Raw genomic sequence first — 27,700 nt, 5'->3', positions numbered from 1 at the left:
GATGCAAATTTGTTAAGAAGTTTGGTTATGACGTCCAACAGAGCAACAAAATAGCTCCAGGGAGATACAGAGATATGGGAGAATTTTATTTTTTAAATAAAAGATGGGAGACATTAGGGCATGTTCACTTGTGGATGGAATTGATGTAATATGTACAAGAGACTGGAAATGAAGAAGCGAAGGAATGAGGAGTGATGATCTTGAAAAGCTGATATGCTGGGCTTTGGGTCATATATGGAATATTCAAAAAGAGGTTGAGATCTTTCTAGAATTAGTAAAATCACATTTTCAGATTCAGAAAAGCTAAGTGAGTTTCAATTCTGGTAAACTGAAAAATTATCTAAACTATATAGATTATATAGAAACAGCAGAATACCAAAAGACAAGCAAAATCCTTAAAAACAAACAAACAAAAACCCCAAACCAAAAAGAACCACAATAGGTTATTTTTACAAAAGCATGGCAATTTTGATGAAAACAGTTCTCTTCAAAAGGAAGCTTGTAGATTATGGAAAAATTACATCAAAGTGCTCAGAGATTACTGCCAACCTAACTTCTATACCCAGCTAATTATCATTCAAGAGTGAGGATGAAGCAAAGATATTTTCCAGACAAATGGCAAGAGTGTTTATTCACAGATCCTTGCTCAGAGAAATACAATGGGATATATATGTCTGTAGGAAGCATTCTGAACCCAGTGGGAAAGAACAGGATTCAAGAAGCCATGGTGGGCTAGAAATTAGCAACAGAGGTTGATCTAATCAAGCTCTGTCTGCATAAAACACTGACAAGATGACTAATTTCAGGGGGCTTAAAAACAAACTGAAAAAAATGGCATGGAAGATTGGAGGGGCTTAAAAATGTTAAAGCAGGGCGCCTGGGTGGCTCAGTTGGTTGAGCAACTGCCTTTGGCTCAGGTCACGGTCCTGGAGTCCCCAGATCGAGTCCCACACGGGCTCCCAGCTCTATGGGGAGTCTGCTTCTCCCTCTGACCTTCTCACCTCTCATGTTCTCTCTCACTGTCTCTCTCTCAAATAAATAAATAAAATCTTTAAAAAAAAATGTTAAAGCATTCTACGGTTCTCATCATTTGGGGTATGTAAGTAGAGTTGCTAATTAAGGAAGATTTTGAGTTAATGACATATATATTAGAATTTTGTGTATATGCATAAAGGGTGGGATGGAACCTATAAAATGTGTAAAGGAAAAAGAAATAAAGATTTGATGAAGCCAATAAAAAGCAAGAAATAAGGAACAAAGCCATAAAAAAAGCACAGTAAATACGGGGCGGTGGGGGGGGGATCCTTATTCAATTCTAATCACAACACATATCAATGGTCCTAACATCAAATGAAAGACAGAAATTTTCTGATATTCAAAAACCCTTGCAAGAAATACACTCAAAACATAATGTAATAGAAATGTTGAAAGTGAAGGGCTAGAAACAACATACATAGCAAATGCTAGCCAACAGAAACCCCAAATAAATATCTTGATATAAAAAATATATTTTCTAGGGGCGTCTGGGTGGCTCAGTGGGTTAAAGTCTCTGCCTTCGGCTCAGGTCATGATCCCAGGGTCCTGGGATTGACTCCGCATCGGGCTCTCTGCTCAGCGGGGAGCCTGCTTCCCCATCTCTCTCTGCCTGCCTCTCTGCCTACTTGTGACCTCTGTCTGTCAAATAAATAAATAAATAAATAAATAAATAAATTTTCTTTATTAGTGAAAAAGATGGTCATTACAGGGACGCCTGGGTGGCTCAGTTGGTTAAGCAGCTGCCTTCGGCTCAGGTCATGATCCCAGCGTCCTGGGATCCAGTCCCGCATCGGGCTCCTTGCTCAGCAGGGAGCCTGCTTCTCCCTCTGCCTACCATTCTGTCCGCCTGTACTCGCTCTCTCTCCCTCTCTCTCTCTGACAAATAAATAAATAAAATCTTTAAAAAAAAAAAAAGATGGTCATTACATAATAATTAAATATTTAATTTTACCCTAAAGATATAATAATCCTGAGGTACTGGCATGGCTTCCTGATCACCAGGAAGCCTGCTTCACCCTCTCCCATTCCCCCTGCTTGTGTTCCCTCTCTTACTGTGTCTCTTTCTGTCAAATAAATAAAGTCTTTAAAAAAAGATAATAATCCTGAGCTGTTATATACATGACAAAAATATAAAATATGGACTTCTCAAAAAATATAAAGCAAAAATGGAAAGAATTACAAGGACAGATTGACAAATCCATAATCATAACAATTTTAATATCTATTCACAGAAATTAATAGATCAAATAGATAAAAGTTAATATACTGGCTATAAAAAGGACCTCATACGCAACAAGTCATAGCATAGGCACTCTTTAAAAACAACGCATGAAATGTTTACGCAACCTGACCACAAACCAAGTCTCAACATATAGTCTGATACACTAGAGACCATCTTCTGACTATTCAATTTAATTTAATTTTGTTTATTTATTTAATTTTATTTAATTCAATAAAATCAAAGACCTATAGTAAACACCCAAACCCCAGCATATTTGGAGATTTAAAATAATTCTCCAAATTCAGCAAAGAAAAAGATCTTAATAAAAATATTTGGAATCAAAAGACAAATAAAACATTCCTTATGGGGTACAGAAACTTTAAATGCATATATTAAAAATTAAGGTTCCTATACTATTTAGGAAGCTAGAAAAATAACAAAGTGAGACAAAAAATAATAAGATTATTACAGAATATAATGACATAGAAAGAAAAGATAAGAAATAAAACCCTAAAAGGTAATTTTAAAATATTTCTAAAATAGGCAAAACTTGGGCAAGATTGATCAAGAAAAACATAAGTGATAAAGAGAACCTAATGCAAATTCAGTTAAGATAGGACATACAAATCTAGAAAATACTATCTTTATACTAACAAAGTTGTAAGTTGTATGACATGGATAATTTTCTTAAAGATTAGCAGTTATAAAAACGACCCCAAATAATATAGAAACTACATTCAATTATATTCATTAAGTAATTGCATCTGTAGTAAAAATTTTATCCTCAAACAGTTAAAGGTCACAAATGATTTTCTTAAGTTTTAGCAGATCTTTTTTTTTTTTAAAGATTTTATTTATTTGACAGACAGAGATCACAAGTAGGCAGAAAAGCAGGCAGAGAGAGGGGGGAAGCAGGCTCCCTGCTAAGCAGAGAGCCTGATGTGGGGCTTAATCCTAGGACCCTGAGATCATGACCTGAGCTGAAGGCAGAGCACCCCAAGTTTTATCAAATCTTTAACAAACAAATCATCTCTAAATGATAGACTATTCTAGATTGGAGGAGAAAAAAGGAAGGTCCAGAATTCACTTTATGAATATAATTTTGACTCAGAAACTATACAAGGATATGAAAGTAGGATTATAGGTCAATTTCATTATGACCATAAATGTAAAAATCCTAAAAAAAAATCCTACTGAATGTATCAATATTATTTTAAAATGTCATGACCAAGTGGGTTTATTTCAGGACTTTAAGGTAGATAACACATCACTAATATTCACAATAACAATTGAGAGAGAAAACACATAATCATTTCAGAAATTAGAACACCAACAATCAATAAAATTCAACATCCATTCATAATAGCACTGAGCAAACCAGGAATAGAGGGAACTCTCCTAAAAATAGATGATTAAAGTTATCTCTGATACGCACATAATAGTCCTCACATTTAAAAGTGAAAGAGTAAGAATAATTTCAAGTCAGCAAAAAGATGGTCTATGAATGCTTCTCTTGAGCATTATATCCTGCAGAGTTTAGCCAGTATAATAAAACAAGACAAAGAGATATATAATTGAAAGAAGAAACAGGCCATCAAGTTTGCTTGATATAAGAGCAATATGAAGAAATCAGCAGCATTACTATAAATAAGCAATAACACATTTTACTGAACAATAAAATTAAAGACTTCATTTACAACAAAATCTAAAATAATTAGAAAATAACAAAGACATTAAGGACATAAATAAAAAGATATTCTACATTTTTGTGTAGCAATGCTTAATATTGTAATTATGTCAATTATCTTTCAAATAAATCTACAAATCGAATACAATTTCAATCAAAATCTCCATGGTGTTTTTCACAAAACCTGGCAAGATGGCCCTAAAATCCATATGGAAGAATAAAGCCAAAAGACTTGCCATAATAATTTTGAATAAGGAGAAGAATGTAGGAAAACACATCTGAGCATATATCAAGACTTCTATAGTTACAAAAAATTAAAACATTACAGGATGGGCAAACAGACCAGTAGCACACAGTAGAAAGGTCAGAACTAAATCACACCTAGGTGGAGAGCTGGTTTAGCTCAGAAGTGGCATTAGAGATAAGTAGGAAAAGGATGTCAGAGAGATGATTTATTTCCTATTTCTTCCTCCTGTCCACCCACTCATTATTCACTCAATTATTCCATACTTACATCCTGATTGCCTACTTTGAACCTGGCACTGTACTAGTCCTTAGATATACAAAGTTAAATACATCTAAGGAGCTCGGGCCTCCCTGGAACTCATCTACAAGAATCAACAGACAACATAAATAATTATCCTATGGAAGTATAATAGAGATTTTAATCCATTCTTTCTGGGAAGTCTGTGGAAAATGATAGCTGAACAGAGTTTTGAAGGATGGATAGAAGTTCACCAGACTGGGAAAGATGGAGTATGGTGGGGGAGTAGTGTTGACCGGGGTGATAGATAACTTAGGGAGGACATTCCAAAAAGAGGAAACAGACTAGCCAAAGGCCAGTGAGGGTGGGTTTGGATTTTTTTTTTTTTTAAGATTTTATTTATTTATTTAAGAGAGAGACAGTGAGCGAGAACATGAGCGAGGAGAAAGTCAGAGGGAGAAGCAGACTCCCCATGGAGCTGGGAGCCTGATATGGGACTCGATCCTGGGACTCCAGGATCATGACCTGAGCCGAAGGCAGTCGTCCAACCAACTGAGCCACCCAGGCGCCCCGGGTTTGGATTTTGAAAGACATTCTTTCCTTGCAGGTCATGCAAAAAAGGAGTGATGAATTTTTTTTTTTTTTTTTCCTGGATCATCTCCAGTGGATAAGAAATCAGATGGGAAGTATCTCTATACTTTTGGGTAAAAATGAAAATACAGTATTTAGAAGTTTGGTGACTAGCTATAATGTTTACATAGACAAAACAGAAACTAGCCTACTGAATGTTTCAGGAAAAATACAAGATATGCTAGCCATAGATTTTCTAAAATTTTACTTTTGGCAGATATCTAAAAAAATAATTATGCACATCAAAATTGCATTTCATGGTTATTAGTCCTGCCCATATTTCCTAACATCCTTTCTCATTGATAGATCCCCACTGCCTTCCATCTCATTTCTCCATTCAAACAAATGCAGACAGACATTTTTTTGAATAGCAAATAACTTCTGTGTCCCCACAAATACACATTCCCACAGAAATAAAACAAAATGGGGACTGAGGGGAACGTAAAGTTAGTTAAACATTATTTTAGGCCCACTGCCTAATTTCCTCTTTGGGATGGGCCATTGTTTATCTTCATGGCTGATATATTGTTCAATTTTCTTTTGGGTCCACAAGGACAATCTCTAAACAGAAGGCTCTATGTAATGTTGAGGTCACTCTCTGAACGTATTTTATTTGGGGTTGAGTTATGATGGCTACTCTCCCAGTGAAATAACCCCTATCTTGAAAAATCACTGATCAGCTTTTTCCATTCTGTGAAGTTTATTGATTTTCAAGAATATCTTTTCAGAAAAAAAAAAAAAGAACACTTTGCAAACTTAAGGGCAAGTAACTAAAATACCCTAGACAGGAAGAAAATACCCCAGACAGGAAGAATGTCTGTCCAAGACCATTATACTGGGCCTGGTCTGCCTGGAATTCCAAAACCACACCAAACAGAAAAAGATGATATTACAGGAGATAAGGTATGTTTGACAAATAGCCCAGGAATGGCCACTTAGTAAAAACAAGAGCCAGGGTTGTCCAGAAAAATCTCAGGCGTTTCGGGAGTCTCCCCTGACTTGACTCTGAATGAGCAGGATGTTGTTGGTCTCACATCTGCTGAGTCTGGAAGGCGGTATTCCCTGGTGGCTTCATAACAAGTATGTTTTGATGGGTCTGTGTAGACACCATCCAAGCGTGTAATCGGCTCAGACCACGTTCTAGACTGCAAGGAAAAGGCCGTGCGATTTGTGATGCTTGACCCTTGAGAACTGTTGCTTTTCCGTGTCAGGATACATCCAGGTTTCTGAACGTGGGCGCTATGACCATTTGGGGCTGGATAGGAGTTTACCAGGCTGGGAAAGATGGAGTTTGGTGGCTGGATTTGGTGGCCCCATTTGGGGCTGGGTAAATCTTTGTCATTGTAGGACATCTAGCAGCACCCCTGGCGTCTCCCCACTAGATGCCAGCAGCACCTCTCGGCTGGCACAACCAGAAATGTCTCCACACAGTGCCAAATGTGCCCCTGGGTGGGGGGCAAAGTGACCCCGATTGAAAGCCACTGGTATACACTAAAACCCTATCACCTCAGTTGGTCATTTTTATTATTCATATTAATGATATAAATAAATAGGAGAACTTTGTTTTACTTTGATTTGAAAAGGACTCTTTGGGTCAAAGGTAGGTTTGTCTTAGTTGCTTTAGATGCACAGAAGAGGAGGGCCAGAAGTGGCTCGAGTCACTGCCAGCTACAAGTCATTGGGTTTGGGGTGCAGGTGGCCATTGCCCAGAGTTAGCCCCAGAGCTGGAGGGCAGGTAGTTTGTCTCTGGCTCCCTCGAGGGGTCAGAAATGCTGGGCCCCCTACCAAGCTCAGCCACGGGTCTTTCCGGTCATCTACTGCTTTTGCCAGAATCATGTGACACTGAACTCCTGAGAAATTAGGTTAAACTCCAGACTTTTCCCTCTTGCAAGATCAGATGAAATACTGACCTTGAAGTGAACCTTTTCAGATGGGAGCGGAACAGCTGAGGGGAATCGCTCCGTCAGGGACGGGCGACTGGGCTGCCCTGAGAGGCCTCCTTAGCAGATGTTGCCAGAGAGGTGGGTTTCTCCATCGGGGCACCACTCACTCCCAGATCTGTCTACTCGGCAGCTGCCCTATGACCTTTAAAATAGGACTCGATGTCTAAAATGGACTGCCATGAAGCTTTATGGGAATCTTCCCACTGCATAAAGTGATCAATTCTTGTGCTGACTTCCTATCGGGTTTATGAGGGTATGAGCACTGACCTTCCTCTGACACTTCCCTGCCCCCGCAAACCCTCCAGGGCTCCTCCATCATCGAGTGCACTCTTCCTCAACCCCGGCCCTGCTGACGTGGGGGCTGGGAGCTCTTTGTCCTGGGGCCTGGGCCAGGCATCGTGGGATGTTCAGCACCATCTCTGACTTCTCCTAGAAACCCCAGGAGCACATCCCAGTTGTGAAGATCAGACATGTCTCTAGATGCTGCCAGATGTCCCCGGGGTAGGGGGTGGGGGTGGGGCAAAACCAGTCCACTTGAAAGCCGCCCTGTAGAAGAAGGGCTCACATTCTTATGTCCCCACAGGCTTTCTTGTACCTGGTAGTGCCTGGCTTATAACTGGCCCTCAGTCCAAATTTGCTAAATTAAAAAAAAAAAGTCTGTCTAAATAACTATTTATTCCTATATAACTAAATAACTATTCCTACTCCCAGAACTTTGAAAAATACCCAGCTTCTATGGACAGGGATCACTGGTGCTTTTATTTTTCTAATCGCACAACACAAAAGGAATATTTCTCTGGACTTAACATGCCAGAATCAGTCATTTAGTCATTTAGAATAGCCCCTTTCGATTATACATCCTTTGGAATAAAACAAAATATAAAATTAGGAACAGCTAAGCACTTGCTGTGGGTCAGGCTCGTTAGTACATGGTATACATTTAAGAAGCAGCTTGACCAAGCCACTTGCCCTGTGTGTGGCCTAAGCCAGGAGTCCCTCTTGGGTTTGCTATCAAAATCTATCCTCTTTCCACCAGGCTCTGCTGCTGGAAAGACAGACAAAAGAGTGGGGAAAAGTGGGCTAACACACTTTTATGAGGTTAAGGAGGATGAGGGAAAGAGAAGGGGTTTGCATATGGAAAGCGAAAATGTCTGTTCCAAAGCAAATGCCCACTGGACTGATACGAACGCGAAAAGCCATGACAGGCAGAGAAACTGGAAATGGGCCACATCACCTGGACTGGGCGGCGGTGGTGCGGTTGCACATGGACAGGTGTCCTGGTCCTAGCTCCAGGGCACACTCAGCCTCCTGGACTTCCAGTCCTGGTGCCCAGGATCTCATGGGGCAGGTAGGCATGCACAGAAGGAGCATGCTGCATGAGCATGCTTGGACATATGGTGTATATGGGAAGAGGGTCTACAGAGAGTAGAGGACATAATAGGGTATGTTGAGAAACCATTTTGCTTACATCCAGACCAGGCCACTTTTGAGAGTCACCATACCAGAAGTGGAGACAAGAAAGGTAAGCCTGGGCCTGTGTCTTTTCTGCTAGCCCCATGTGTGAGGCACTGGGTAGCCCTGTCCAGCCACACCTGCTGGCCAGATGCTGGCCTGGCACACCTTGATACGATTCATCTCTCTGGCACAGTCTGCTGACCCTGGCAAGGGCCCAGAGCTGGAAGGACTTGAGCACAGCAATGAGCCATGGCTGAGGGCAGGCTGTAGGGTTGGGTGGGGGTGAGGAGACCCTCTTAGGTAGTTAGGGCTATGCCATGTCTGCTGCATGTGCTTTCAACCAATATCATGGATAGCCTGCTCTGGGCCAGGCCCTGTTCTGGACATGGGGCTATCTGCAGGACAACAGACACAAATCCCTTCTCCCAGCCCCAGAGGGAATGTTTCCAGCCAGTAAAGGGAAAGCCAGCACCCAAAAGTAAATATGGACCATGCCAATGGTCAGTGCTATAGAGAAAAGTCAAGCTGGTAGGAGGCTGGAGAAGAGAGGGGAGGGGAATAGGAAGGAGATGGATGGGACAGATGGGGAAGGGACAGGGAGAGGGAGAGGTGATGGGGAATGGGGGTAAAGTGGGGGTTGGGTGGTTTGCCCTTCAGTTTTTAGAACTTCCTGGAGCTCCACTCTCCATCCATATTCCATATAAGGAGAGAGAAGGGTCCTGCAAGGCCTGGGTGGAGGGAGAGAATTCAGTAGAAGGAAGGAGTGATGTACATGCACATGTACACGGGGAGGGTTGAGCCCCCGAGTAGGCAAAAATGCCCAGGGTCGTCAGTCTGCTTCCATCTGGCCCACCCTACACAAGAAGTGAGCACCTCTTTCCCTGACAGTCTCTTCCTGGCACCCCATTCACTTCTGGCTCATTTCTGACTCCAGGTTTTCGCTCATGTCATTGGCATTGCCCAAAAGCTCTTGTATTTTTCTATCGGATGCAGTTAATGAGTGAGGAAGAAACAGAGGATAGCAAAAAAAAAAAAAAAAAAAAAAAAAAAAAAGGAAGGTCATGAGGAAGTAAGGGTAGAAAATAAATACGGAGACAAAGAAAGCTCAACACAAAAGCACAAGAGATGAGAGAGACAAAAAGATGAATAGCAAAAAAATAATCGAAGCTAACTTTACTGGGTGCCACAGACTATAAGCAATTTATGTGTATTCATTAAACCTTACAACACTCCCATCCTACAGATAAGGAAACTGAGGCTGTGAGAACTAAGCTCTTCATCCACGGTCAAACTGTAGCCAGGAGGACCCAGTTGGCCATGACATTATGTCATCACTGTGCAAAGTGGGGAAGGAAGGAAGGACAGTTATCCAGTTTGATGGGGCTCTGGAGTTCATTAGCCTGCAGATGTTGAAGCTTAGCCACAGGTGTTGTTAGGGTAGATGAGCTCAAAGAGAGCTCTTCCATCCACAGGAAAGTGTCTCTTTCAGTCAGCTGGATAAATAGAGATGCAGATGTAAAAGGAGTTAAATAAAGGAGTGTATTTTCTGGGTATCAGAGAGCTTTCCTTTCAGAGAGGATCCTGTCAACTTCATATTTTTTTCAACAAATACCTCCTGATTCCCAGTATGTGGAAGTAATCCCAGAGAATTTAGGATTTAAATGAGCAACAGCTGCATCTGCACACAGTGTTGAAAAGTATGCAATTATTGCAGGAGATGAAGCGTAACTTCAATTTGCTTCCCAAAGTTCTTGTTCCCAGAGCTAACTTTTGTCTTTTCCTTTTCCTAAACATGGCTTTGTTTAGAAAGTGGGACAGCAGATAGGCACTCAGGCACAATGCCGGGGACAGCTTTCTGGAAGAAGGGAGCGTAAGTTCCCAACCTGTGTAGGGGCGGGAGTTTCTATTCATTCCTCTTGAAGTTCCTGGGTAGAGCCAGGAGACTGCTTTTTACCTGGGGAAGTAGTCCTTAATAGGGCAGAAAATCCTGTTGTAGGGTGAGGCATTTAGACCTGCTGACAGATTGGAATCTCTCAGAGGAGCCCTTAGGCAAGAGTGTAGACCAGGCTTATTGAGGCTTTATGTGCTGATAATCATGTAAATGAGATTAGTTGTCCTTTTTAATGAACACTTACTTTATGCCCTACATAGTACTCTCAAATAATAACCTAAATTACAAATCAAGAGAGTTTCTGAATAAAGCCTATTAGATGTCAGCATAAAGAGCAAATCTGTGTTTTAGGTCTTAATTTTATACTAATTCCAAGCAGATGGCAAGGGGCCTTCGGTAAGTGTTTTCTTTGTTTGGTTAATTCAGTGGTGTGTTCCTGAAAACCCACTGCTCTATTTATAGCACTGACCAGCTTTTAGAAGATTCCTCTAAGGACCAGGCAAAACTCCCACTTAAAATTAGTTGGGGGTGGGGAGAGGTCTGAATGCGGGTGGCAGGGGCGAGGAAGGACAGAGGGAACCGCCCCCTCCTGGCCCTGCCACTCACTCTTAAGGACAGTGACACGAGCAGTACCATTGAGAGCCATAATCAAGGGACACAGAGACTCAAGGATCTGCTGTGTCTCAAAGAGGTCTATTTAAAACACGGAAGAGAAATGCTCTGTCTGGCTTGTGTATTTTCCTCTAACAACTTGTCTGCTCTCTGCCCTTTCTTGTCTCAATAGCTGTGGATAGCGGTGTTAGAAGAGATCACACCAAATAAATAGCGACTTTTCAAGCAAACAGTGAAAAAGCTGTTGATGGAGCCTAGTGATAAATAATTAGAACAGATCGTGTGTTAACAACAGCACTATTCAAGAAAATGAGTTTCAAAAGATCTTTAGGTTTCAAATGTCTTTGATTCGTCTCGGAGATTAAAAACGCCAAAGTCGGTTCTGGAAGGATCAGTCCACTGAATATGCGTGTGTGTTTTGCCCAAGAGCTCAGAGACAGTACACAGAGGGAGAAGCTACCCCCATAAGAAAGCATATCTCAGTAAGGGCATAATTCCAATTGCATCTTAAAGCCGGAAGAGTTGGAATTTTCAAGAGGAAGGACAAGAATTTGTAAGTCCAAGAAGACTCCTCCTCCCAATCTATGGTAGCACATCCACAGGGTGCAAAGAATCAGGGTTTCCACCCAAAGTTAGAAAAACACTTTAAGGCAAAAAAAATTAGTAAGGGTAAATAGAGAAAACAGGAAAAAAAAAAAAAAGGCTTTCGGTGCCACCAGTCAGACCTGTCACTCTTCAGCAATGGGAGAAAGATCAAGAGCCTTGGCATCGAAGAGATATAATACAATTCTTCACCCTCATGCTAAATACGGAGGGCTGGGTAATTCCATTCCTCAGCTCAGTTATAGGATGCAAATGCCTGGGCCACTGGCTTTCTAAAAACAGCAGCAGGGCAAACAGACCCAACTGACACAAATGAATATTGAATAGACCCATGTTTGTCCTTAAAAAGAACTGGAAAACAACAGAATAAAAGAGGTTTCCCAGGTCACCTCTGACAAAGGGCTTTCTACTTCCAACAGTTACTTAGGCTACAGGTCCTAAAGGAAGCGAGTTTAAAAAAAAAAAAAAAAAAGGCAGCAATTCACCATTTGCTGCCCCTGCCTCTTTTCTTCCTGGATCCTTCATCTCCACTCTTTCCATCTTCCAAATGGTCAGCCCACTTGCTGGGGCAAAACCTCGAAATCCATCTTATCTCTCCTCCACTCAACAACATCCCTGCCCGGGCAATTTGGCATCAGAACCTCCTCCAGCCCTTCCTGGAACACTCACTAGGTCAAAGGAAATGGGCCGTGATTGCCGACGGCAGGCCGTTTTTACAAGCGCTAGTCCAAAACGAGGACAGCAGTGTTTCCAACTTATAAACACACATGGGAATAGCCGCTAAGACTCCCACCAGCTCTCCGAATCTTTCTGTTTGGTCTGCTGAGCAGGATCAAGGCTGAGCCGGGAGGGAGCTTGGCCAGGCTGCCGGGGTGACCCCCCCATCCCTGCGCCCGGAGCACAAACAAAAGCTCCTGGATGGTATCTCCTGCCATCACTTGCTTTCACAGCTGTCTACACATAAACCAAAGGGGTTAGCATCCCCGAAAACAAAGACGAAACACAGACTGTGAAATGGGCAACTGTTTTCTGTTGCTCAAAAACAGCAATATTCTTTAGGGCTCCTCTGAGTGGAAAAGTACTGCTCGACGTCCACCGGCCAGAAGCGCCCGCCCTGCCGCAGACAGGGCACGCTCTGGGTTGGTTCGCTGGACGGTGATACGAAGAGGAAATGGGCCCAGGGCTCCAGAGCTAAGTGACCACACCAGACAGGGGTTTCTAGGCGTCAGCATGGAGCCAGCTGCTGTCTGGGGTCTCGGGTTTGATACAAGGCAACCGTGTTCGGAGGGTGATGCGCCTAGCTAGTGCAAAGCCAAGGAATCTGCCTTCTTGCTACTTCACGGTCAAAGACGGGATGGCAACCATCAACCGTCCCTCTCCACCTGCCCTTGAAGAACGGAAAAAAGAGCGCCGTGGCTTGCTTACCTTAAAGTTGTGGGTCTTCTCGTAGTTGAAGTGGTTGTCGTTGTGCGTGAGGGCGGCCCTTCGGACCAGGGACGAGATCTGTGAACAGGCAAAGAGTTTGAGAGGGGGCCACAGGAAACCGCCTCGGACTCCCACCTTCACCCCCAAGGCCACGGCCAGCAGCTCCTGGCGCTTCCTGCCTGGCTTTGGCTTCCGAACCACTGCACACTTTTTCTCGTTTTCCAGCCAGCGTTCCTCGGAGAACATGGTGCCGGGAGCCCACATCTTCCTCGTTTCCCCTGTGAGGGCTCTGCGCTGGCAGGTTTTGTGAACCGCGGCTAATGTTAGGCAGATCTGAGGCAGCTGCGTCCTGTCTGCAGAGGCCTCCGGCATGTGACCTGGGAGGGCTGGTTGGAGTGATGGAGGGGGCTCTGCCTCTGAATAAGGACGGGGCTGTTTCGTGCTATTTCTTGGGGCCGACGTGTGCCTGAAACAATAGCACACATTCATGGGCACAGCAGTCCCCCCAAGCTGTATCCAGGCGCCGCTGAGGACGAAGGAGGGGGGTCGGGGGGAGGGCAGGGGCAGGCAGCTTTATTCCTCCTGCCGCAGGAGGACCTCTTGTGCTTGCTTGCTTGCACATTTCACACACGCACACACACACGCACACACACCCCCAACTAGTTCTGACGTTCAAAGCCTGGGGCTGCATCCAATGATTTTGGGGGCTCTGAACCCCATCCTGGGCTGAACTCAAGCAGATTAAACCTTTAGACCCTGATGATTATTTAATCTCATGGGGATAAAGCCTGCCTCTCTTAAAAAAAAAAAACAAAAAAAACCTGCCCTAGTTCTTGAAGCTTAATTTTTATTCTTATGCATGCATTAAATTAGAGCAGTCTGAACACTGAGTGGGGCACAGGGAAAGAGCATGGCATTTTAGCTCTGAGTTCTATAGCCAGAGTTTCAACACTGGGAGGATGTCTTGCTCTGAGACACTCCCTAGTCTCCCTTCTCGCCTCCAACTTTCAAATCCCTGCACACACATTGACAAGACAATGTTCCTCAACTAAAACCCAAACATCAAAGTTGCCTTTATTTTAAATATGACCCCTTCAGCGTTCATTCTGTCAGCGTCCAAGCCTGATGCTTCCCTGATGTTCTTAAAAGCCTCATCTATTTGAAGATCTCCTTTGAGACCAAAGTTTTTGGACCCAAGTCTTGTCACAGTTTCGGGACTAGCCCTGATCCATGGATGAGGTTTAAGGCAGCACATGGTGGTCAGTAAAATCCATGCTCTTGGAGCTGGGAAGCAAGGAGGCTGTGGGTAGCTGGACCATTACATAGACGCACGGTCCACGGATGCCTTCCTGGCCTCAGTAGACACAGGGCCCCCCATTCCAGCCCCTGCAAACAGCCTTATGAAGAAGAATGCAAGGTCGGTGCTTTCCAGGAATTCTTGATTCCTGATGATTACCTCATTCTACCTTGGTTCAGAAGTGCATCCTTCCAGGTGACCCTTGTTACCATCAGTGATGAGAGGAGCCATCCCCCCCCTTTTTTTGAGAAGGGGAGCCAGGAGGGGTCAGAGGGAGAGGGTGAGAGTATCTTAAGCAGATACCACACCCCCCACGGAGCCCGATGCAGGGCTGGATCTCATGACCTTGAGATCGTGACCTGAGCCGAAACCAAGAGTCAGATGATTAACTGACTGAGCCACGCAGGCACCCCTGAGAGCCAACTTTTATACTGGTACAATCACCTGTACCAGATGACATTTAGAATGTGTTAAATGCAGCTACTCATTTACTTTTCAGCTCATGTGTATGAGAAACAAGACTTTCACCCCCATTTTTTGGATGAAGAGATTGAGGCACCAAGCAAAGGCGCAGCAAGTTGCCCAAGGACAGGCCATGGGCTTAAATGGCACAGCCCAGGACTCGAACCCCAAATATCTGTGTCCAGCACCTGTGTTTCTCAACACCAAGTCCTGGCCTAAGTAAGCCAAGTTGGTCCCTAGTGTGCCATCGTGCCCTACTTTATCTGAAATACCCGTTAGGTCCGCCCCCCTTCCCACTCTTGCCACTCTTGCCACACGGTATCTCCACACATGCTGTACACACAAAGGCCTGATGTTCTCCTTAGTCGGTTATACCTGCTCAGAAAAGGCCAGTGACTCTCTACGGCCTGACCATGCTGTGGAATTGCGGGCCCTTCATGAGCTTGTCTCAATCAACCCAGCTCATCTCTTTGCCAGCACTCCCCTCACAAATATTACAAACCCTCTTCTCCGATGCACCCTTCACCTCAGTAGCCGGCTCCATCCTCTAGCACATTCCAGGATCATGTGATATATAGACACGCTCAACAACTTTCTAACTCAGATGCTACTCTCTCCAAAAAGTCTTCTCCCCACTCCCTGCCAGAGGCCAACTCTCTCCTCCAAAATCCCATAGGGGTTTTCCCCAATTTTTCTGATTGCACTTGTCCCTTTCTATCTTGTATTAGATTTATGCCTGTCCCTGCCCTAATGAGAAGTCACTCTGACAGCCTCTATGTCCAATTCACATCAGTTTCCCCTTCATGAGCATCTAATAAAATCCCTTGCCACAGTAGGCACTGAATAAATGTAAGTCACCAGGAGAAGCTGAACCTCTGGGAAGCGACCATTGCGGAGGAAGCTGTGCAAAGGTGACTTAGGGTTGGGGTCTCCTGTCCATTCTATGAGCTCCCATCACCATGTGGTAGCTTCTAGGGACCTAAACCTCCAGGGATCTGCCTTCCTGGTGGGTCCTGCCAGATTCTTCCTTCCCTTGGCCCAACCACAAAGGACATCTGCTTTTCAGGGGGGTTGAGTAGAAGCAATGATGTATCTTTGAAAGGCTTGTAATCCTTAGCCTAAAGGCAGAAAGACAGAGAGAAGGAATAGGATCCCTTCCCAAACCTTCACTGCTAGCCAGTCCACAGGAACCTTTTTTTGACGGTGAACCATTCTGTGTAAAGTAGATTCTGTGAACTAAACTAGGCTAATTATATGGATGTATGGTTTTTAGAATCTAGTAACACAACTATTTAAAGAGAAAGTGGGCAAAAAGGGTCTCCTTTTCCTTTTGGTATATAGCTGGTTGAAGACAAGGAAATCTAGTATTTTCTCTTTTGTTTGTGCCTTTACTTACAAGTAATTTTTACTTCTATGTGTGACAGTGGTTTCTTTTTCAAACATTTGTTCCTTAGAATTCACCCAGACACAGGGCACATTCAGACATGTGAAGGAACCACACACTGGTCACTTAAGATGTATCTTGACAAGGAACCAGAAGGGCTGGCGTTTGAGCAAGCACTATTGTGAGCCGTGTGGATGACCCCAGATCACCCTCTTACTACAGGAAAAATGATTACAAATGTCTCTTGGTCAAATTTCCCTCTTAAAGAACTCCACCACACAGAGCTCTTTACCCAGGCATCTCAAGGACAACGCCTTGGTTTCTTTTATGTCCCCCACAGTGACTGATACATGTTCTCTATACACGGTAGACATTTCGTACTTTGGCCGACAGTCGTTTCTAACACAAATTTCTGTCTGACTTATTTTTGTACACACATTCATGGAGCATGAAGACACATTTCCCTACATGCTCTGCTTCAGTCAGGGATTCTCCACCTTGAAACTACTGACATTTGGGACCAGAAGATTATTTGCCCAGGGAGGCTGTCCTGTGCATGGTAGGACATTTGGTGGTATTTCTTGCCTCTACTAGCTGATGCCATCAGAACCCCCAACTGTAGTAATCCAGACTCTTTCCAGACATTGCCAAGTTTCTCTTCTGGGGCAAGACTGCCCACAGCAGAGAATACCTGGGTTAAATTAATAACACACGTCTTTATAGCACTGCTGCCTTTGTGCCGAGTATTGTACTAAGTACTTACATGCACTGACTCATTTACGATTTATAGGGTGGGTACTGTTATAATTATCCCCACTTTACACATGAGGAAGTGGGAACTGGGAGTCTAAGTGACTTCCCCAAGGTCACATAGCTGGTAAGTGGTATAGCTGAGATTAGAACACAGGTACAACTAACTAGAGCTGGATTTTTTTTTTTTTTTTTTTTTTGCTAAGAATAAGTTTATTTTTGATTGTGATTAAATACACATAACATAAAATTTACCATTTGAAGGGCACCTGGGTGGCTCAGGAGGTTGAGCCTCTGCCTTCGGCTCAGGTCATGATTTTAGTATCCTGGGATTGAGCCCTGCTCAGCAGGGAGCCTGCTACCCCACCCCCCCCACCCCCGCCTGCCTTGCTGCCTGCTTGTAATCTCTCTCGGTGTCAAATAAATAAAATCTTTTTTTAAAGATTTACCCTTTGAACCATTTTAAAGTGTATAATTCAGCCATTCAGCGGCATTAAGTACATTCACAATGCTCCGGAATCATTACTGCTATCCAGAACATTCCCTTCACCCACAATGAGACCCCGCATTCAGTAAGCAGTCCTGCCCCATTCCCCTCTCCTTCTAGCCCCTGGCAGCCACCACTCTGCTCTCTATCTCCATGGATTTCCTGGGTCTGAATATTTCATGTAAATGGAATCATACAACATATGGTCCTCTGTGACGGGCTTCTTTCACTTAGTAAACTGTTTCCTATGTTCATCCATGCTATAGCATGTCTCACTACTTCACTGATTTTTATTGCTGAATAATAACCCATTGAATGGACATAATACATTTCACTGATGTACATTTGTACTGTTTCCACCTTTTGGCTATTGTGAGTAGTGCTAACAAGTTTCTGTTTGAACATCTATTTTCAGTTCTTTTGGAGATACAATAAATCTATGCTTCTAATCACCCTGGAAATGGCTTCATTCAAATGGTGTCCACATTTAAAAATATCCAGTGTTTAAAGGCCCAAATTACTCTCTTCCCTGCTGTTAACCATTAGCAACTCCTGGTTTCCCTGGTCTGTTTTTTTTAAAGAGGAGACTTTTGTTTACCCTGAGACGGCTTTCAGAGCAGGCACCACTTAAGATACTTCTGGAAGTAGGTGGGGCTATAAATAAATAGTGAAATTAACTCACCACTTCCTTTTTCCTTTTTATAAATAAGGGTTTGGGTTCTGTTTTTTATGGCCTCTCACTATTCTTCTTTCTGTGATGAGGATCCCTGAATCGAAGAAAGAATCAGGTGACACGAAGGCCGGGGAAGGTTGTCAGATGAGGACAAGGGGGCGAGGGTGGGGGTCAGGGGGCAGAAAGATGTGGGAAAACTGAAGCCTGCTGGGATGCCGGTGTGCGTGCAAAGTGCCCCGAGAGAAGGACGGTGGGAGAAAAAAAGTCCGTGCTGACTTTAGGCACCTAGCATCAGAAGCCCATCAGGGACCTCAGAAGTTCATCCAGCCAAGGGCCCCTCTTCACCTGGCTCAGACAGCCTCACCTGTCAGGACCATGACATTCTGCCTTATTCGTACCGATTTCTAGAAAAGGTGATTTATCATTAACCTGACATTCTTCCACAGACTTCAAGTAAATTCCATTCTGCATTTTAAAGAAGGTTCATTGAAAATGTCATGATCTGCCCCTGAAAAATCTCTCCCGACTATTCCAGCCCCAGCTCTTAGGTTTCTGGGGCACGCTCTCGCCTCTTTGTCCTTTGAGTCTGAGCCCCCTTAGGGGGTGACAGCCTGAGCTATATACCCTGCCTGCAAATACTGCATCTGTTGGCAGCTGCTGCCTCGTGGAAGTATAGGAACTGAAAATCACTACTGCCCAGGCTGGCGGGCTTGTCCTTAGGAGAGCTCTCAGAGAGACTGAGCTGTTTGGATGAGGTAGCTCCTCTCTGGGGAAAATAGTTGGCAATGTATCAAATGTCTTCTGTGCATTGACCCAAAGATTCTATTTCTAGGATTCTCTTAAGAAGGTTTTCAGACATGGGGCGCCTGGATGGCTTAGTTAAGTGTCTGACTTGATTTTGGCTCAGGTCATGGTCTCAGGGTTGTGAGATGGAGCCCCGAGTCAGGCTCCACACTGGATGTGAAGTCAGCTTGAGATTCTCTCTCTCTCTCTCTCCCTCTGCCCCTCCTCTGCTTTCTCTCTCTCTCTCTCTCTAAAAAATAAAAGGTCTTCAGATGAAGTAGATAGAAAAGATACATAGATTAAGATATATTCATCATAACAATAATATTGAGAAATGAGGAATATCTTACACATCCAAAAGAGGGGAGAGGTTAAATTACGGTGTAAACATGTAATCAAATATTATATAAAATAACAAAATGATTAAAATAACTTTTGTAAAGATTTTATTTATTTGACAGAGATCACAAGTAGGCAGAGAGGCAGGGAGAGAGAGAGAGAGAGAGAGAGAAAGAGAGAGGAGGAAGCAGGCTCCCTACTGAGCAGAGAGCCCCATGTGGGGCTCAATCCAGGACCCTGGGATCATGACCTGAGCCAAGCCACCCGGCACCCCCATTAAAATAACTTTCAATGGTGAAGGGATATGCTCCTGATATAATGTTCGTAAGAAGCAGGCTCTTGAACCATATATGGTATGATTCCCACTTTTGTTAATCAGATGACCCAGAAAACATCAGAACCTACCAGAACTTCACCAACACACCAAACTGTTGGAGATAAGCAACAGTCATCTCTGGGTTAAATAATTATAATAGACATTTATTTTCTTCTTTATTCTTTTCTGTACTTTCTGAGTTTCCTACAATGATTACATTCTATGTCCATCATATAAAAATGTGGACTTTGTAAAAGTACATCATAAAAACTTTGTTCGATTTAGTGGGCCTAGCTAATAAATCCTTAACATCAAAGACAACCTTTGAGCCCAACCCATCCTGCCTGCTGTTTTTACAGGTGAGAACTGAGAGTCAGAGAAGTTCATGATCTGCGCCCCCTCCACTCCCACCCCAGCACGGGGCTGTTCGACAACTAGATCTAGAATTGGATCCAAGCCCCGGGTTCTCTTGCCTGTGACCCTTCTGCGGCTGATGCCTCTCACGCTGGGGCCAGTCTCGGAACCCCAGAAGGCTTGTGCAAACACAGACTGCTGGGCCCCAGCCCTAGTACTTCTGACTTAGTGCGAGATCATTCCTAAGAATCTGCCCCTCTCACAGGTTTCCAGGTGATGCTGATGTTGGTTCCACACTTTGAGGACCCGTTTTGTGTATTCCACTGTATCAATGGGTCTCACCCAGCCTTGGTGAAGTTTAGAATCACCTGGGAACAAACAAAAGCCATGCTCGAGCTCCATCTATGACCAATTAAATCCAGATTTCTGAGAATGGACCCAACACTTAAAAAAAAAAAATCCTCCAGCAGATTCTAATGCACTCCTAGCATTGGAAGCTGCTGTACTGATCTCAAGTGTTTCAATGGAGGGCAAGTGTTAGAGAAGACGGAGGTAGCCAAGTGCTAAATGCTATTGAACAGCCTCCCCTCCCACAAATGAATCGATACTTTTTCAAACACAAAATGCGACCCTGTTTCTACGCCGCCCCACCCCCACCTCCCATTGTGCTACTTAAAACCTCCATGGATTCTTAAGCTAAAAGCAAAGCTCCATACCAGGGCCTCCAGCGACCTGTGTCAGCTCCTGCCCTCGCCAGCCTTGCCTCCCATCCCTTTCTTTCTGTCATCTTGAGAATTGATAACCACAAATTATTAGTATGCTTTTAAAATGATTGTCCACATGACCCCTTCTAGACTGCTAGCTTTATGATATCAGGCACTGTGTGTGCTCTCAGCACGAAAGGGACCCCAGGGTCATACCTTGTACCTGGCACAAAGCAGGCTTTTACTAAATTTTACTGAAAGAATGAATGAATGAATGTCTATGTCTATAAATTATCTTGAGGTCAAAGGACCACTGTAGAGGCTAGTCATCATCACTACCTATTTATCTAGTCAATTCACTCTTATGGGTCTCTGATACAGAATCCAGGGGCCATGCACTTCGGGTTTCTTTTTGATGAAGCTGTCAGATCTCTCCTGTCACAGGCTGGGGCCCTGGAAACAGGGAGAACCTGCAGGGTCAGGGCCTAAGGGAGGTTTGACCCCGGAATAATATTTTTAAAAGTAGCATCATATATTTGTGGGGTACCATATATCTTTCCTCTATAAAGAAGATAGTATGGGTGTCATTATTCTCACTTCATTTAAGAAAACTGAGGTTCTAATAGGCATGTCCAGGGGAAGAGAATCTTGATCTTGTGTCTTGATTTCCTTCCCATGGGAATCCCTGATGCTTGACTTGTAGCTAATCAGCTCCATTAAATCCTGCCCAAAGACAATCAGTAAAATGCTGCAGGCATTCAGTCAGCTTGAAATGAAAAATATATACACACGCACACATATGCATATGAATACATATAAAGATAAATATATACACACACATACATATGTGGGACTGGTGGATGGATATGAAGCAAGCATGATGATTTTTGCTGGGGGATTCTAGATCTCTATTCTTGTAGACAAGTGAAAAAAACAAGGAGTTTTAAGTGAAATAAGCCCACATTCCTGAATGATCATCAAAGGGTTGGTTTGCTTGTACTGATGCCACTCAACCCAGCCTAACTGATCCCACGTACTCTGAACACTCCTGGTGCCAGATACATCGTCCTTGCTCCTTCTCAGACCCGCCCCCATAGTGTTGGCTATACTCTCTGCTTGGGGTCTGTAGTCCTGAAAGAGGAGGGAGACAACACAAGGGTGTGGCGCTCCTCCCCGTGACTGTTGCAGAAACGAGAGGGAGCGGCTTGGGCCTCTGCCTTCTCTCCTGCCCACGTGCGGCTCCGAGCTGCAGAAGCCTGGCTTCGGCTGAGTCCATCAAAGCACTGGGGATGGAAAGTTGCCCTGGCTGACTCCTGAAACTGCCAGGGACCCCCCAAACTGCCACGCTTGGCTCATAGGAGAATGGGGCCTTTCTTTCTGATGGCCCAACACGCCCAGCTGCCACTTCAATTGTTCTCCAGGGACAGATGGCCACTCTCGATGTGAGAGACACGAGAGGGCTGAAGGACCAGCTCGCTTCCCTTTCACGTCTCATTCCCCTTCATCTACAGCAGCCAGCGTTCACCCCATCCTGGGGCGCGTGTGGGGTCTCTAGAAGGGACCCAGGCACCTTGTTTGGAAGCAAATAAATAATTGGATCCCTCTGGGGCCGACCGAGTGTGTAATGTCGTCCTCGCCCTTCTCCCGGCATCACTTCTCCAGCTGTGTGACGGGGCCGGAAGGCAACAGTTTGGGCCGATGGCTGCTGTCTCTCACAGACAGCTCGGGTGCGGACACCAAAATTCTTCTGTGTTAGAGAGGGACTCCCTAGGCTGTGTCAAGCATCTCACACATTCCAAAACATAGCTCTCGCTGCTTTGTTTTTGTGCCGTTTTTAAGAGACGGAAAAGTAGAGTTCTCTATCAGTATAGTCATCCGTTTGCTTAGGCAAGAACTTGAAGACCCTTGGATTTCTTAAATGCCAAGGTTAAGATGGTCTGGCAGGGTTATTTGTGAGAGAATGGAGCATGTGTTGGATCACATGCCTTAAAATTGCTTTGGGATATTTTAGGTAACCTTTTGTAAAACTAAGACCTGCGGAAACAAGACACATTTCAAGGGAGAAGCTGCTATTACGAAGTTCCCAGCGGTTATTTCCCGTCTCTTCTCATATGCCACATCCATTTCTTTTTGTTTGTATTTCCTTGCTGTCAGGTACCTTCTTCCCACTTGGGGCCAAAGAAGTAGGTGCCCAAAATGATTGCCTGACGGGTTTTATTACAAAAGTCGAAGATGCTCCTGTGCTGGCTTACAGCGCCCAGCTGCAGAGTGGAAACTGTGTCTCCTCTGACCCTCTCCCTGCCGCTGTCGCTCACATAGCTAAGCCTCAGAAAGGGCCGCCAGAGGCTCTAGGATTGCCGAGTTACATTTTCTCCTCATACCGCAGCCTGGCAATTCGCAGAGCAGAGCGTGCCAAATAGAGCCTCAAGCTGCTTCTCTACCATGTTCTCTGGTAAGCAATTGGAGAAAGGCGCACCTTGGTCGAAAGAAAAAAAAAAAAATCAAACGGACTGGCTGTTTTCTGCTTGCAAACTCTCCTATGTTGCAATGGACAGAGACTCCAGTTAAATGGCTTTACAAAATTTCACAAAAAATATCTCAAATGCCCTACTGGGCCCTTCCCGCAAGCCATCACCCAGACAGAATCGTCTCTGACGTCATTCACAGCTGTGCAGCTGAAGGAGCCCAATATAGCTCCTGGGGCTATTTATGAACCCAGCGCTTCTGGAACACGGTCGCCAGCAGACTCCAAATGTGAATCTCAGTTTATTTCTGGTCTTCTGGGTGAGGGGTGACTGGGAACTTCATCTTCCACAATTGGTCCTCATATGTGTGTGTTGGCCAACCTTATGCCAAGTATATGATCCTGCCGCACCTTCCAAGATGGAATGCCCTTCTACCAGTCCCCATGGGCTCTGGGAGGGCATCCTGTCAGCCTGATGCCTAAGCACCAGTGTTCCAGAGGGAAACCTCCACATGAAATGACCTCCTCTACTTCGACCTCAGCTGTTTTAATGCAGTATAATTGTACTTGGAATGTTTTTTAGTTTTTCTCTTCCTTCCTACCATCTTTCCTTCCTTCCTTCTTTCCACAAAAATTTATTAAACACTAATTATATTTCAGACCCTGTTTAACATCAACGGGATTGAGTAGTGAACAACTGACAAAAATCTCCGTTCTCTTGGAGAGCAGACATAAACAAAACTATTGAGTACGTTACAGATTATTCTAGGAAGGGATAGTACTATAAAGAAACAATAAAGTGAGAATATAGGCTAGAAATGGAGGGTACAACTTAAAGCAGGAAGGTCAGGAGAGGCCTCACTGAAAAGGTGACATTTGGAAGACTGGCAGGAGGTGACAGGGTGAGCCAGGCTGATATTTGAAGGAAGCGCCTTCCAGGCAGAGGGTATGGCCAGTGCAAAGGCCCTGAGACAGGAGTGAGGTTGGCATGTTCAGGAAATACCAAAGATGAAGGGTGGCTAGAGTAGCGTGTACTCGGAGGTGAGGCGAGACACGCAGAGCCTTGCAGGAGAGAGGAAGGACTCCTGCTTTCACACTGAGTGAGGTCAGCAGCCACTGCAGGACCCTGCGTGGATCTGCGGTATGAGCTGAAAAGCATTGTATGTGAAGCCTGCAGTATGCTCCCCACCACTTAAAACTCACAAAATATATTAGAATGAGATCAGCAACAAAATAGAAAAAACAAGTCCTAACAACTGTGGAGCACAGACTGCGCCAGGCACATTCACCGCTGCCTCATTTGGTGTGTCTCATGACGTGGCTATTATCCCCATTTCATTAATGAGGAAACCGAAGCTAAGAGCTTAGGCTCTCACTATTCAAGCTTGTACAACAATAAGTGGATGTGAACCAAGGGTCAGCGGCTCCGTAATTCCTATTCCTATTCCTAAATTTCACGTGATTCTCTCTCCACATTATTTGTCCCCCAGGAGGATGTAATGTCCCGAGAAAGGATTTTCTGCATCCATATTTTCTAATTTCCTTGGAAAAAAGAACGATCAAGAGCACTCAACTGTGGTTTCTAAATAAGTGAACGTGTCTGGTCTCGTCCAATCTTCCCATTTTACCAACAGCAGAATGGCAAGTTCGCTGTCCAGGTTCACACAGCCAGTTAGCTGTGGAACCAGGACAAAATCCAGGTCTGTGGACGGCAGGTTCAATCTCTTTCCACTGTGTAACACCAGATCTGGTCAATATGCATGCTCTCCTAGGCTGTACGAGCTAAACCACACACACTAAAAAGCATATCAAACATAGGCAGGAAATTGCCAGACAATATACATTTTTAAAATCAACTTAGAAAGCCTATGTGCATCAAGAGTTTCAAAATATTAATATCTTTAAGGTTCTATAACTCAATTTCTAAGAATCTAGTCTAAGGAAATGATCCTAAATACAGAATGGCATTCATAGCATTATTTCTAATATTAAAAATGGAATGTATTATGTATAGCCTAACTTTAGGAAATAGCTAAATAAGTATCACACTCAAGCAACAATCTAGAAGGATGTGTATGAAGAATATACAGTAACATGTCTATAATGTGCTATGTAGAAAAGGGAGGATACCAAATTATAATTATACTGTTTTCAAATATATTTAAAAATACAAATATATATATGGAAATCGGTGCAAGGAAATAGACCAGTGTCTATATTTTCTTTATCTTTCAAAATTCCTTTAACTATATTAGCTTTAAGATTGGAATGAGAGAAAAAAGCAAACTTTTGCTACAGAGAAACAACATTTTCTTTTTCCAGTTTCATCAGTTTCATTTTGTACAAGGAGGTCTTTACCTTAGTGAAAAAATGAGGTACGTTTCAAACATGATTAGAACTGGATGAATATAAAGTTTGAGAGTCTTCTGTGGACCTCATAGCTATATTTAAAGAAACTCTCAAATGTGCATAATAAGTGTTTAACATTATTGGAAATGAAAACTCTTCATCTAACAGGTATTAAGGAAGGATTCACTCACTGTGGAGCCTAAAACATGCCATTTAATGGCCTTTATTGATATGAATTAAAATCTTCCCCAAATACTCAAGAACATTATTCCATAAAAACACACAATTTAGGTTAAATCTCTGAAGAGATTTTTGACCTTGAGCCAAGAGCAATAAAAGTTTCAAAATAAAAGTACTGTTTCTTTCACAGATATTATTGTTGGTTAACAGCCAGGCACAAAAGGAATAAAGACTCAATATGGTTGTATCACACAGATTTTCTCTAAATAAATTCATTTAAACCCAGAAAATTACATCCTAACATGTATAATAGAGCTATAAGAATCTAGATTTTATAATATATCAATCATGATTTGAGATAGAGGAAATTTTTTCTGAGATATCTGAAAATTTTACTAGTCTAACTTTTTTTTTACTTCAGTCTTATAAGCTCCATTTAAAAAATTTTTATCAATAACTATGGGGCGCCTTGGTGGATCAGTGGGTTGAGCCTCTGTCTTCGGCTCAGGTCATGGTCTTAGGGTCCTGGGATCGAGTCCCATTTTGGGCTCTCTGCTCAGTGGGAAGCCTGATTCACCTCTTCTCTCTCTGCCTGCCTCTCTGCCTACTGGTGATCTCTCTCTGTCAAATAAATAAATAAAATCTTTAAAAAATTTTTTATCAATAACTAAAGGTTTTCCTCCATCTCCTGTAGAGTGTTAAGAAGCTAACACTGTCATTGGTAATGTGCTATTTCAGTTGAAAATACTGTGTTGCTGTGTGCTTATTAAGCCCCATGACTATAGAAATGGCAAATAAACTCTAAAAACGGTGAAATGTTTTTGTTTGATAAGAATTCCTTTTTATTTGAACTCTGGGCTCAAATTCCTGTTCCAAACCTTCTCAGCCAGGTGACCTTATGCCAAGTCACTAAACTTTTTTGTGCCTCATTTCCTTAAACATAAAATGTAGATAATAATAGTAGGTACCTCAGAGATGATTAAATGCGCAATTTAAGTTGTAAGCTGTAAATCGCTCAGATCTATGTCTGGCGTCATTTTATATGTATGCATGCATATATAATTTAATGAATAAATTAACTTTAATGATTATGCAGGTGATGCTTTCAAAGTAAGGCCTAATCTTAGAAAGGTGTTGACATCTGAGTATAACTAAAACTACCTTTATGTGTATGGCAAAAAAATCATTTTCTGACCCACCACAGTGAAAAAAACACATGGTCATATTAATTTGACCAAATCACCAGAGAGCTAAGCATAAACTGAAAGTATTTTGATCACCAAGGGCAGTTCTTCGGTGGCATATGGTGGAGGGAGTACGAGGTGGTGTTGAAGATGGGTAAATGCTGCGAAAACAGGCTTGTATCTCGAAATATTTTGATATCTGAGGGAAAATGGTGCGAAGGGTATATTTTAGGAGGTGAATGTATAGTAAGCAAACAGCATGGAAGAAGAAATTAGAGCTTGTATTGGTCCTGGGATAGGAATATGACTGGAAGTTTGGTCCTGGGCTCCGGTGTTGCCCCCAGGAAGGTGGCTTCTGGACTCCTGTGGAATGAGGTGACCAGCAGCCGGGCAGCCTGTGAGCCTATGAACGGGTTCACCATTTTCCCTCTTGACTTCCTCACTTTGTACCTATGACAGGGTGTTGGCAGCAGATGGAGCTCCTTGTTCCCATGACATAATAGACTTTTTTGAGAGCTGTGGAGCAGAGGGTTCTAAAAACACCCCCTCAGCGACTCTCAGGAGTCACCACGCCTCCCTCGGTATGTTATGAGTGACCATTTTCAAAGACAGTCATGCCAAGTCCTGCTGTGAGGGTTTAGACTTACGCCTACTTCCCGGTCGTTCTTTGACTACTCGTAGGACTGAAGCTTAAGTTGTGCTGAGCCCCTTCTCTCCATCCACTTGGGGTTCAGACTGGCATTCCTTATCATGTGGTACCTCCAGATGCTCTATGTTTAAAGCTTGGAAAACTTTGACACGGATCCCTTTCTTAGAGCTTTACTATTCACGTTATGGTTTAGAAGTATCAGCATTTTTCCAAACACAGGTGTAGCCACATAAGGCCGATGAGTCTCTAGTAGGACTAGTGTCTGAGAAATGGAATCTCTGGACTTTTCTGAGATTCAAACAGTGTACAGAGTTTGCAGTGCCCCGAACACAACAAAG

General features: G+C 43.4%; 1 protein-coding gene across 3 annotated transcripts in view; it reads right to left on the bottom strand.

The window, feature by feature from the left end:
• Positions 1-27,700, bottom strand: part of CHN2 (chimerin 2) — a 295,981-nt gene that overhangs the window by 20,627 nt on the left and 247,654 nt on the right. For 2 of the 3 annotated variants that reach the window (XM_045062830.1, XM_004762561.3), the window contains exon 7: positions 12,988-13,065. In XM_045062830.1, coding sequence (XP_044918765.1) covers positions 12,988-13,065 — 78 coding nt within the window. Of the gene's footprint in view, positions 1-12,987; positions 13,483-27,700 lie in introns of those variants that run through there. The other variant, XM_045062831.1, reaches the window with a different exon arrangement.

This window comes from Mustela putorius, unplaced genomic scaffold, assembly GCF_011764305.1.
Source record: "Mustela putorius furo isolate JIRA1106 unplaced genomic scaffold, ASM1176430v1.1 tig00003845_pilon_pilon_pilon, whole genome shotgun sequence".
Lineage (NCBI taxonomy): Eukaryota > Metazoa > Chordata > Mammalia > Carnivora > Mustelidae > Mustela > Mustela putorius.
Note: the sequence above shows the minus strand (reverse complement) of the source record. Positions and strands in the feature narration are given on the sequence as shown.